Source organism: Talaromyces amestolkiae, assembly GCF_001896365.1.
Source record: "Talaromyces amestolkiae strain CIB chromosome Unknown scaffold12.1, whole genome shotgun sequence".
NCBI lineage: Eukaryota > Fungi > Ascomycota > Eurotiomycetes > Eurotiales > Trichocomaceae > Talaromyces > Talaromyces amestolkiae.
Window position 1 is genome coordinate 152,785 of NW_024468048.1, and position 12,222 is coordinate 165,006.

Here is a 12,222-nt window from a genome sequence, read left to right on the forward strand (position 1 = left end):
GTCCGGGATGGAAAGGTCTAGATCAATTTAAGTCACGGCATGATCAATCTCGACAACTCACTAAACTGAACGAAGAACAGACATCTGCATGATTTACTTTACGAATCTACAGGTCATATGGCTGGGATTTAAAGACCTCAAATATAGTTACCTAGACACGAGTATTCAAAGTAACCTCATCGCTGTCAATTGAGACTAGCAGTCTTGGCTCTCGTCTGGCCCCAAAGCTAAGCCTCGTCACGGTCGTTTGTGAACGCTCAATGGTCAGAGCTGAGCCGTCGCTAATTATGCATTGGTATAAGCTTCCCCGGGCTTTTTGTTGGCGCGATTCCCATTGCAAGAGTCGTGTTGTTGGCATGGGACGCTAGTTGCTATCGAAATACGACGTTGATGGAACGGTCCTATATTATTGTTGAACTCGCTAGGAAATGTTTTGAAACATAGCTAAGGATCCATGAGTATAAAAATGGAAGTATGTCCTCACTGTTTAGATTGTTTCGTAGTCACATTGGTAGCGAGTAGTATGCCCTCCGGTTCAATATGCGTTTCCAGCCACTTAGCATTCTGGCTATCCCTGTCGTAGCTGTTGCTGCTTCGGCAAGCAACACTGGTCTACCATCTCTCAAAGTACCAGAATGCCCTCACTACGGCGTGGCCACTATCAATGAGTCCGATCCGGACCGCACGCCTTTTCCACTTACTACAGCATCGCTATGCTACAACGCGACGTCCCTCCAAATCAAATTTGAGGCGTACAACGAAACAAACTACTACTTCAACGCCAGCCAGATAACCAACGGTGATATCTGGGAATACGAAGTAATGGAAGCCTTCATCTACCATGGCACAAACGATCCAACAACATACCTCGAATTTGAGGTCAACCCTAACAACGTCACTTATCAAGCCGTTGTCTTCAACCCCTCCAAAGTCCGCGCCACAGGCGCTCCATTCGATCATTTCTTTGTATCTGATCCGGCCACTGACGGGTTCTCGGCATCAACAACTTTGAACAAGGAGGCGCAGACTTGGACTTCAACCGTGCAGATTCCCCTAGCATTGTTTGATGTGGATGTGCTCAAGGGGTCTTCGTGGCGTATGAACTTTTTCCGTACAATTACTTCGCCGGATACCTATCCCAACCAAACATTGGGTGCTTGGAGCCCTACTAGCCAGGCCAGCTTCCATATGACCCCATTCTTTGGTCATGTGGTTTTTGTCTAATCGACATATGATTGTTAAACCTGCGATGTACTCTTCATTACCCGACAGCTTTGGAGAAGTGTACGGATTAAATTTTGTCAACGGATTTGTGGCATATACGAATGCATATCACAACTATAGTTGAGGAGTTTATATTTCGATAACGAAATACAATTGTCGCAACCCCGAATCTCAAGTGCCTACCTAGTACAAGAACCCAATAATCATTAAACGTGTATGTATTACATACATCTTTAGCTACAGGAGTCCAATCATTATAAGACCGATCACTAGATACCAATTGCTCTTCTCCTTTGAACTTCCCGCAGCTCCAGTGACTTGTGATGGTGCGGCAGACGTTGACGGAATTACGGAACGCTAATGATTGAGATTAGTGTAAGATAGCTTTCTTGCAATTTAGAGTCCTAATAAGCACTTACAGTACTTGTAGTACTCGATACTACACCAGATGTCCTGTTGGTAGTCGCCGCGTGTGACTGGGTACTCGTGGAAGATACGGTACTCGAAGTTGTCGCTATCACTGCAATGCTAGCTGTCGTACTTCCAAAGGAAACATTTGGAGGAGGTGCTAAGGATGGACTTGGTGTTCCGTTGTCACCACAAGCACTGGCAGCAGCGGCGACTTGGTCGCCATACTCCTGCCAAATGTTGTAAGTCAACGCGCATTTCAGGCAGTAATTGAGCGAGGAAGTGAAATCTGGAAAAACACAGTATCCCCCTAGCTCGGATACTTGAATCGTGTATTCTTTCCCTTTTGAGTAAGCTATGTTCAAATGACAGAGGACGATTTAATCAATGCCATACCACATGATCCGAGACAATCGCAGTAGAAATGTGTGCCAGGTTCCATGTTTTCACATTGTTGAAGTGACCGCACCATGAATGATTCAAAACCCCAGCTGCATGTCAGGAGTGAAGAAAGGGCGAGCAACTTCAAAGTAATCATTCTCACGAAGTTCTTGACTAGGCGGCAGAGAAACTTTTGTAAAGGAAAATGCGCTTGTTGTGGGAATTCGTAGATAGTTTTTTAACGAGGAGGTATTGAGACTGTGATTGAGAAACTACATATGATTGACTACCTGAAGAAAGTACAGATTTTTCTACATACATACAAACATATATGTACTACCCGTAGACTGTCCTGAGTCAACTTGTATGACTGGACAAATTTTGACCGTGACTCACGCGCAAGCTTCAATTTAAATGACAATGCGACGGTGTGAGTAGGTCGAATGATGCGGACGAGGATTTGCCAGATATTTTCAATAAAGCCCAAGATTATGAGTCTAATAGCATCTATGCACTTGTACCTGCTGCAAAAGAAGTCTCTCAATGTATTCCTGAGCCGAATGCGTCCCACTTTTAGAGAATATGGCGAACGAACGCGCATTTGAGGATCTAATCTAATCTTATCTGATTGATTTTCGCTCGCCTAAATGGAGCCTTAGTCGAAGCATTTGGCGTATATAAGGCCACTTGTGCTATGATCTCGTTTTTTGTTTGCTATTGATAATACTCTATTGGTTCTTTGAACTTTACTCTGTGCCAATGACTCCCATAGTATGGTATTTACTAGTTAATGTTGGCATTCCCTGCTTTTAAGCCTTAGGATTACACAAAATGCGACAATTTTAATAAGCGCTTCCGATCTTCAATCTAAAAAGACGAATGGTGAGGACTTGATTAGTAAATCCTGACTGCATCGAGGTATATGTCGGAATACGGGTTACCACCTGTGCGCCTTGTCTTCACGTTATATTATCTGGAACCATCTAATCCTGTTACCAAAGCCATTAGCACACCGTCGTTCAGCCATTTCATCTTAATGATAGCCATAACGTGCATAGCAAGCCCCACTGGCTCCACTGGCTCTGCTCGGTGCTCGCGCTTGCTCATATTGACAGCAATATGGGCCCGGCCATGTTCTTGGGGCCGACTAATCGATGCTAAACGGGTGTCACAGATCGGACAGACTTTCTTATGAGTAATTCCATGTTGTCATGGACGACCATTATTCTTGCTAAGTACCGTCAAAAAACACGTTTTTATATGTTCTCCTCCCGGATGAGTCTTATAGCATCAATCTTCCCATCCCATGTAGCAATAGTGAGGAAAGCCTTGAAATTCACGTATTTTTTCGACGCCTATATACTAATCTGACTAGCTGGTAGAAATCACCAGCAACACTAGGGTAGATTTGGGAGGATTAATACTTCATCAATCGTTTCCGGATCGGCCGGGACTCAATTCAATGTCAGTAAAGATAAAGACTAGCTATAGATTATGTTACTAGTCGGAGACATTGTGGCAAGGAATAAAATACGCTCAATGATTCGTCTTGCGGTCTTGCTGTGTCGTACGATGATCTGGAAAGAATGTATATTACGTTTCACAGATATTCGTCATGGAAATACTGAATATACTCGTAGCTTTCAATGGATTCTTCGTATAGTGACTGCATGTAATGTGTGTCTTGAGAAGCGTGTCTGATTATTTTCGCTTATCTGCCTCAACATCTCACATCATTCAAGTTTAGGGCTTTCATACACGTCGGCTTTGGTGGCAAGCTAGTTATTACAATATGTCTGGCTAAGAACTCCTAGTTCACGGCATGCTATCCGACTAGTTGTTCCTGGTTTATTCCTCGTACCTTTCATCGGAGATCTTGATCAACACCTGATTTCAAGGTAGCCTATATCTAAGATCCCAGAGCTCGCGGATTTATCAGAGCATGCATACACTGGTATACCGCGGCACAAGGTGCCTATTGTTTTTCTGGGTGATTATAATTGGATCGGAAACGATGTTGAATAGCAAGGTGTCAGTTAGGGCTCCTATGTCGCATTTCTCTCCGACGTTTAGTACAATCACGCACCAGCGACTTGGTCATTGGCCGAATGCAGATGAGATTGTGGGAACCCCAGATTCCCCACAGAATTTGATTGCCGGGTGACATAAAGGGCACGTCCAATGTTTTTCTCGGTGAGAAAAGATCTATAAAGTTGCTAGAATGACCAGTCGCGGTTCTCGGGTCGCAGTACGTACTCACATATCGACTTACCGACTGTACCGCCAAGTGAGTATTAGTAACCATGTCGCAATACGAAGAAAAGCGAGACTCTCTCGATGTTAAGAAGGACATCTCGACGCTTGAGTATATGGCACAGGATGATCCATGGGCATTCAACGGCAAGTCGGAGGAGTGGCATGCGGAGTACAACAAGAAATTACTTCGGAAGATTGACTTTCGCATGCTGCCCTTGTTATCATACATGTTCCTAGTGAGCTATCTTGACAGAAGGTTTGTACACCAATATGCTGCCGGAGGATCTTATGTCTAACATCAACTGGTGCTGTGCAGTAACCTGGCCCAAGCTCGACTGGGTAATTTACAACAAGACTTGGGTCTCCATGGCACCCAATTCAACACCGCCACCTCAATCCTCTTCGTCGGATATCTACTCATGCAACTCCCTTCCAACTTGCTTTTCACTCGCGTCAAACCCGCAATCTATCTACCCACAGTGATGGTTATCTGGGGTGTAATTAGTGGTTGTCAAGCCGCAGCCCAAAACTTCGGTGGACTGCTCGCTGTGCGATTCCTTCTTGGTTTCGCTGAAGCGCCTTACTTTCCCGGAGCAGTTTATATGCTATCAACTTGGTACACGCGTGCTGAACTCTCGAAGCGATTTGCGTTCTTCTATGCTGGTCCGGCTTTGGCTAACATGTTTGGTGGCCTGATTGCTGCCGGGGTCCTCAAAGACATGGACGGTTACCGCGGTCTTGCCGCATGGCGATGGCTATTCATCATCGAAGCACTAATGACAGTTTGCGTTGCTGTTCTCGCCTACTTCATTCTTCCCAACTTTCCTCATACAACCAATTGGCTATGCGAAGAGGAACGTGCATACGCTCAATGGCGTATTGCAAACGACATTGGAGAAAGCTCCGCCGATGAGGACGATAGTAACAAGGGCCTACTGCATGTTGCCAAACTCGCAGTTACCGATTACCGGACATGGATCTTTGTGCTCATGCAGCATTGCGTTTTGCTCTCGCAGACTGTCACGTTTTTCTTTCCTAGTGTTGTCAACACGTTGGGCTATGGCAACATTGAGACACTGTTGCTTACAGCTCCTGTTTGGGTGGCTACATTTCTACTCAATCTATTGGTCATGTGGTCTGCCTCGCGAACAAATGAGCGATGCTTTCATCTGTGTGCCTCAATGGCTTTGACGATCGCTGGAAACATTATGCTCATTTCTATCCATTTACGAGGTCCTCGTTTCCTCGGAATGTTTTTCATGGCTATGGGTGCTCAGCCTGCATTGTACGCTCCCTTTCATTTGCTATCTAGTGAATATCAACGCTAACTGCCTCCTAGCATGATTATACTTACCTGGGTTCCCAACACCTTCCCCCGACCTCTCGGTAAACGTGCCGCAATCACAGCACTGGTCAACATGATCGGAAACACCTCAAACATCTATGGCAGTTATCTGTATCCTTCAAGCGCCGCACCGCAATACGTCTTTGGCGGTGCCACCATTGCCGGGGTAGGCGTTGTGTGTATGGCTTGCGCTATCACGATGCGATTTATTCTTGTTCGCGAGAATAAGAAACTAGACAAGGTTGAGCGGGAAGGCGATTTTACGCTCGCTCCTAGTTTGAGTGTCAAGGAGCGTGAGAGGAGGGATTTGGCGAGGACAGGGTTTAGGTATATCTATTAAGAGTGCTTTATATATATACCTCACTGCTTGTATATTTATTCGCTTTCGGGTTCAGGTCGGAGGCATCATGGATGTTCTACGGGACGATTGATCAGTTCATAAAAAAGGCCTGAAAGTCGAATATCTCGCAGTTTCCTACCCTAGAAGACAAAGAACAAACAATCACGAAACGACGATTGCATGTATTATCTACCTACCTTCAAGATGATATCTACGTAGTTGCAAGGTAATATAGATCAAATTAAGATTCTGCGTGAAAGCCTTTATACTGTGAGGGACTACGGTGATTATACGGACATAGGAGCGTTTTTAAGCAATTATTGGCTACCAATGATCATATAATTTGTCGTTGACATTTGTTTTGTGCTTCAAAATCAGATAACCTGGAAAACTGAAAGTTAGGGCTCGATCTCAAGAAAACCTATAAAAAAGGATCAAGTCTGTATGAGCAAGCTCAGCCTTGATGGAGCCGGGAAGGTGACATTCAAACGGGAATCTCTGCAAATATATAGTAAATAGGGATGCGATGAGATCAATCAACAACAACGCACTTTCCAATATCCCGCCAAATCATAACCGGAGCAGTCTACTCGGACAACAGAAGAAAAGTCCATTTCAGCGGTTGCGCTTCCTGCCAGCCTTAAGATCGTAACGAATAGATCAACACATCAGATCTTGATCGAATGTGTACATTTATTCTTGACAGCGGATGCACACGATCGCTAAATCATGCTCTGCCTAAGTTGCCTGACAAATGGGGAGAATTCCATAATAATCCTACTAACCTTCAATATGACTCGTCTACTCAAGATTAAACCAAGACCCTGTCCTACCGCACCGAAAAATCTGCTAGCGTTTACCTTTAATGTGGTCTGGTTTTTTCAGAGTCAAATATACCGCGAAAGATGTGATGTATGCTATGGTCCTCAACTATATACTTTCTCGAGCTTCAAAAACGATTTTCAACAGATAGATGATGCCACTTGACAATTTGAATCTGAATGTGATCTACAGGTGAGTTTGCATGTCGCTAATATCATAATATTGATGATTCGCGTAAGAGATTTCGGAGGTAATCACAACATTCACGTTCCTGAACTATCGCTCGTCACAATTCATTACACACTCTATATTCCGGAGACGATAGTATACTCCATGCTCTATAGACTTCTGCATGGTTTATGAATGTGTCGGAGAGAAGCCCTCGGTGGGATCGGAGACCTTGCCGATATCCGCTCGGAGACGACCCCATGGGGATGTACAGATGACATGACTCGCACGCCCCTCTAAAGTGTTGTAATCCCATCCAAAAGGAATGAATCCGTTGTATGATGGTGTCTCATTCATCGCTTAAGATGAATAATTAAAAGTATAGTCAAAAGAACCTGGTATCTAAAACATCCTAACACCTGACCCATTAAACCTCCTGTACTGCATCTGCAAAATTTCAAACAAATCCACCATGTCGCCCGGATTCATCCTCTGCCTTTCCACAAATGCATCCAATACTGCGTTGATATGTGCGTTCCCCTCATGCAAGTGCCTCACTTCTCGCAGTCGCTGCTCCGCCCAGTCACGATGAATCGGGTCCTCAGTCTCAATCATCACCATGAATATTGACCAGGGCATGCGTTGAAGAAGTTTTGGTTCGACAGAGTATTGTTTGTAGAGTAAATCCAAAATGTTGGCGACGGCTTGGCGTTGGACATTGTTTGGCGACCGGGATTTGGAGTGGAAGATGCGTCGGTGGTAGAGGATTTGGGCTTCGAAGGTGCAGACGGCGAAGTAAATAGTGTATAGGGCGCGGTGGGCGGAGAGGGAGGAGGTGAATTTGGCGGTTATGAACATGTCGCTGTATAGCTATTTATCAATTGTGTCAGTGTATCGCCCCGTTGTGCTCGGAAGCGGGATAGGATGTTTACCTCTCGAATTCGCATTATTTCGGCATACAATTTCTCCGGAGTCATTGAAGAGTCATCGCTATTTCCCAAGGCAAGCTGCCATATCTTGTTCCATATTATAATGGCGTGATGAAGAAGTTCTAGAGCTCGGTGGTTTTCCATGTCGTCTAGGATCTGTTGGTCCGGATACTCCTCTGCCCAGAGGCAGCGACCCCAAATGCGCGCGCATTGATGCAAGTAATCCGGATGTAGCGCCGAGTGTCCGGATTCTATCAATGTGTTGTACAAAGAACCGGTAAGGCCCCGAGGATGGCCTGCAATCTCCATGTACCTGTTCCTAGAGTTAGTCATACTCAACTAGGATGCCGATCTCGGACAGAAACAGAAGTGTAACCTACAATATCCAAAGAAGAAGTTGCGACGGAATAAACGACATCCCATTGTCCGGCCTCATCCCCGTCATCAATATCGTATCCGCAATATTTCTCGTCACAAATATCTCTGGATGTGCTTTGAGCAGACATCGTACCCCTTCTATGTGCATCTGAAAATGTTTCACGGAGTGCCCAAAGTACCACTCATATGTAATCATGAGAAACATGATGGAGAATATCATCTCGGACCCAGACTCCAAAACTCGTCCGGCTTTGCCCAGCCCGATATTGGCGCTCCCGTGTTCTTCGAGATATTGCCGGAACTCTTGTACTGCGAGTTCGTAGTGGTACTGAGCGCGTCGTCTCGCTGACTCTTTCTCTGCTGCAGAGGAGAAGTAACCCTGGCGATGCATATCATTTGCGGCGATGGCGAGCATCATTCGCATTATAATCTTGTTGGTCGCTGCGGGACCCTTGTAGAGAAATCCAAGACTGCTCCATTCCCAGGACTTCATATAATAGAAAACGACAGAAGATGACGGAAAATATCGAAAATAGTTCTGATCTGCAGCCGTCATGGTAAGCGCATTGGCGCAAGTCATCTCAGGACTACTCAATTCCATGGCCCTAAGATCGTGATGCGGGGGGGTCAATAGCTCCATGATAGGAACGGTAGGCGTGGAGACTCCTAACATGTTCTGCAATCCATCATTCCAGGGCCAGGGCGTAGTCGTAATCGTGGTCGTGGTCGTAGTACTACACGCTCCTCCTCCTCCTCTGCCCATAAGCTCCTTCGTCGTCCACGACGACGACGTTGACTGTGCGCCATAATTCCGCCGGAGATATGCTAAATACCACTGCCGGCTTCTCGCCGCGGACTGAGCGTGTCGAAGCTGCAGACTTTTGCCCGACTGTGTATGTTTGCTGCTGAAACCCCATTCACAGCTTATACTTAACCGGTCGCAGCGATTGCATACTGGCCGGTTTTCGTCGCATTTGACTTTGCGTTGGCGACATGTCTGGCAACCTATATAGGCGCGGGTCGTGTCATTAATATTAATTTTTCATGTGGGGACTTCGACCTTCTTTGTATGCCGTGTACTCACCGTTTTTCGATCGCGGAGCGTTTCTGCCGGACATTACTGCATAATCATATGGCCCCAACGGCGCAACGGCGTTGGACTTCTTCAATACGAAGTGTTGGTTAGTGCTTGAAAAAAGGGAGGATGAGAGTCGTCGAGAAAGAATGCTGCTCGCTCAGGCCTCGGATGTATGCGGCGGGKAGCGATTGATAGGAGTCAAAATAAATTAATCAGCGGGGCCTACCAACATTGAAGGGGAAAATGAGGGCGGTGATTGGCTACGGAAATACAAAATTGCTAATCGAGTAGATGCTAAATATGGGTGGATAAATATTTATCATCTGCATGATTCATGTAGATGAAGGCTCCTGCATGTTAACAGAAGATCACACCTAGATACGTCCACGCACGGGTGATAAGGTACCTCATAAGAAGCGAATGCAATGGGTATGTTCATCTCGTAACATCTTAGAAAACCAGCCATGCGCAAGTCGCTAATTCAAACATCAATATATACATGATGAAGTCATCAAATTAATTATAGTTCATGCCGGCAATGGGTCGAACCGACGATGCCGGTAAAGGCTTTCTCTGTGCACGACTATTAAGAAATGTGCGATTGCCTCGTCGGTTCAGGAGTCTTGACATAATTAAGATGCACAAAGGACCCCGACCGCTGCTTTTTCTCTGTGGCGCTAACATCTGGCGATTTTGCGTTAGGCTGAGTTGCATAATTCGCAGCCGGATTTGTGATTGATGGCCCTAATGTTCCTGCCTGAGATTCAATGTCTCGCAATGATGATTTCCGTCTTCCGTCCTGAAAAGAGAGTGGATTATTAGATGAAAAGGTATATTCAGAGGATGGCCCGATGTCGAGATTCGGGTCCATTCTGCGTAGCCAGTAGACATGCATGCGGTCGAGAGCGGTTTTGAAGTCGTCGAGAATCACGGTGTCGCAGAGACATTTGAAGATAAACGATAACTATCCAGTCCGATATGATTAGCAAGAATATTAGAATATAGACTTCGTTTGTAGAGGTATTACCTTCCAGAAAGGCTCAACACCCGTCGGAAGAGCAGAGGAAAACACCCCGGTAACACTCAAGATGTCGAACACCGTAAATGCCAGTGATAGGCACATGGACAACAGCATAACGCCAAATCGTGGGCTCACTTTGATGAGTTCGAAGAGACTGAAATCGTATTGTTTTTTTATAACGTAGAATAACGAGCAGGTTGTGAATAACCACCACGGATCACTTAATAATCATCAGCACATAACCTTCTCTTATCACAATCACGAGAACAATTTTCATACCGGAAAAGAGGCTCAAGAGGCCTAGTCTTGATGAAAATCTGGTTGATGTTGTTGAAATAGGTGAAATTCGCATATATTTCCAGAACCCAGTATGGCTGCACCAGGATGACAGTGATAATGTAAAATCGCGACACCTTGTCAGATAGAAACGGTCGATTTTTCATCCATGCGATCACGTTGTGTAAACTCCAGGAGACGTTTAGACCGATCGCTGTCACGGAGAGATACCATCCGTATACGGGTTCATGTGTGAAGATCCATGTTCCGTGGAACATGGCCAGGAAGAGCTATCACGAATACTCGGTTAATTTCTTTTTTGACATTTCTGCAGGCAAATTTTGTAAAGCTCACCTCAGCAAGAATCAGCTTGTGTAGAAGGACTCTTCTCCGCATGTTGGCGATTGTAATGGCTAACATCACCAGCAATGCTCCAACCAGCAGTCCCTGCCCCCATGCCTCGAGCACGAGGGCATCCGGCTGCGTGGGCCGGGTAACCCTTTCTGATTCCGGCACTCCCATGTTGGGTATTAGTACTAAAGACTATGCATGATGGCTGCCGATGGATCGGATATCGTATGAGATCAGGAAGCGCAGTTGTCGTGTTGTTGAATTGTATGATTCAAGTCAAAATCGAATCGTCGTGTATCTCAATGACCTTTTTGTTTCATTTTCTGTTGTGTTTTGCTGAGACTCGATCGGCAATGGTTCTTTAGTCGCAACTCCACTCTATGACTCGCCAACGTTCCGAAATATCGCTAATCTTTTGTACAGTCCCTTCAGTAAACGATTCTTTGCTTCGCTCATGCAAATGCAAAATGAAAGAAAGCCTCAAATTCCAAACGCACAAGAACGGGGTCAATGAACTAGTAATTATAATCTGGGGAAACCTGGAGGGGTTGATTACTCTCTCCTCTTTTCGCCTCACACTAGCAAGTGGGCAGTAGTAGTTATTCGTACGTATACGAAATCATTCTTCAGGCCATCTAATTTAGCACCAAACTTTAATATGTCTTTTGCAGTGTTTTGTGGTTTTGTACTAGGAAAAATTACCGAACTTGCTCCAGATGTCCAAGGAAAAACGGAGTTGGCTCCATTTCCGGCCGACAATTAATATGGGCTAGAGAAATCTTAAACAATCGCCTCCCAACAAACTTCTGAGAATGAAAACAGCTGATTTGTCTTTTGGAACAGGCTGAGGTCAATGCACGAAAGGATTCAATACGCAAGACTCGGGAGGAAAGAATATGACAGCATTGAGAGCGCCGGTTTAGGTATTTCTTCCAAGAACATTAGGAGCCGTGGTTCATGGACGTTCGGGAGCCACTCAAACAGGAAGAATTACCTTCTAATGGATAAAATGCATCGGTGGCGACCGACTACCAGTAAGTCGGACTGCAAATTGCTATGGCACGCATACCATCATCCAGACCAACGCCACCTCGTGGCCTTTCGGTGTCAACGGTCCCATTCATCACGCGACGGATCTAGCGAGACGAATCAGCAATAGGGGCCAATGCGGGGTACGCGTGGATGCTAACACCGGACGAGTTTAGTGGCTGTGCTTAGCTTTTCAATTTTCCGTTCCTTGAAACC

The 12,222-nt window shown here is 45.5% G+C and overlaps 3 protein-coding genes across 3 annotated transcripts; 2 read left to right on the top strand and 1 right to left on the bottom strand.

Moving 5' to 3' along the window:
• Nucleotides 1-540: 540 nt before the first annotated feature.
• BHQ10_006376 (uncharacterized protein) lies at nt 541-1,224 on the top strand (the record flags this gene model as incomplete). The annotated part of the gene is made up of 1 exon (XM_040878955.1): nt 541-1,224. The coding sequence occupies one exon, from the start codon at nt 541-543 to the stop codon at nt 1,222-1,224; it is 684 nt and encodes a 227-aa protein (XP_040734880.1).
• A 3,092-nt stretch (nt 1,225-4,316) lies between these two features.
• Nucleotides 4,317-6,067, top strand: BHQ10_006377 (uncharacterized protein; the record flags this gene model as incomplete). Its single annotated transcript, XM_040878956.1, has 4 exons — nt 4,317-4,525; nt 4,586-5,554; nt 5,609-5,941; nt 6,010-6,067. 4 exons carry the CDS (start codon nt 4,317-4,319, stop codon nt 6,065-6,067), a joined length of 1,569 nt encoding a protein of 522 aa, XP_040734881.1.
• Nucleotides 6,068-7,133: 1,066 nt separating this feature from the next.
• Nucleotides 7,134-11,148, bottom strand: BHQ10_006378 (uncharacterized protein; the record flags this gene model as incomplete). The annotated part of the gene is made up of 9 exons (XM_040878957.1): nt 7,134-7,303; nt 7,364-7,814; nt 7,877-8,186; nt 8,254-9,156; nt 9,207-9,256; nt 10,012-10,293; nt 10,357-10,570; nt 10,630-10,916; nt 10,981-11,148. 9 exons carry the CDS (start codon nt 11,146-11,148, stop codon nt 7,134-7,136), a joined length of 2,835 nt encoding a protein of 944 aa, XP_040734882.1.
• Between the last annotated feature and the right edge of the window lie 1,074 nt (nt 11,149-12,222).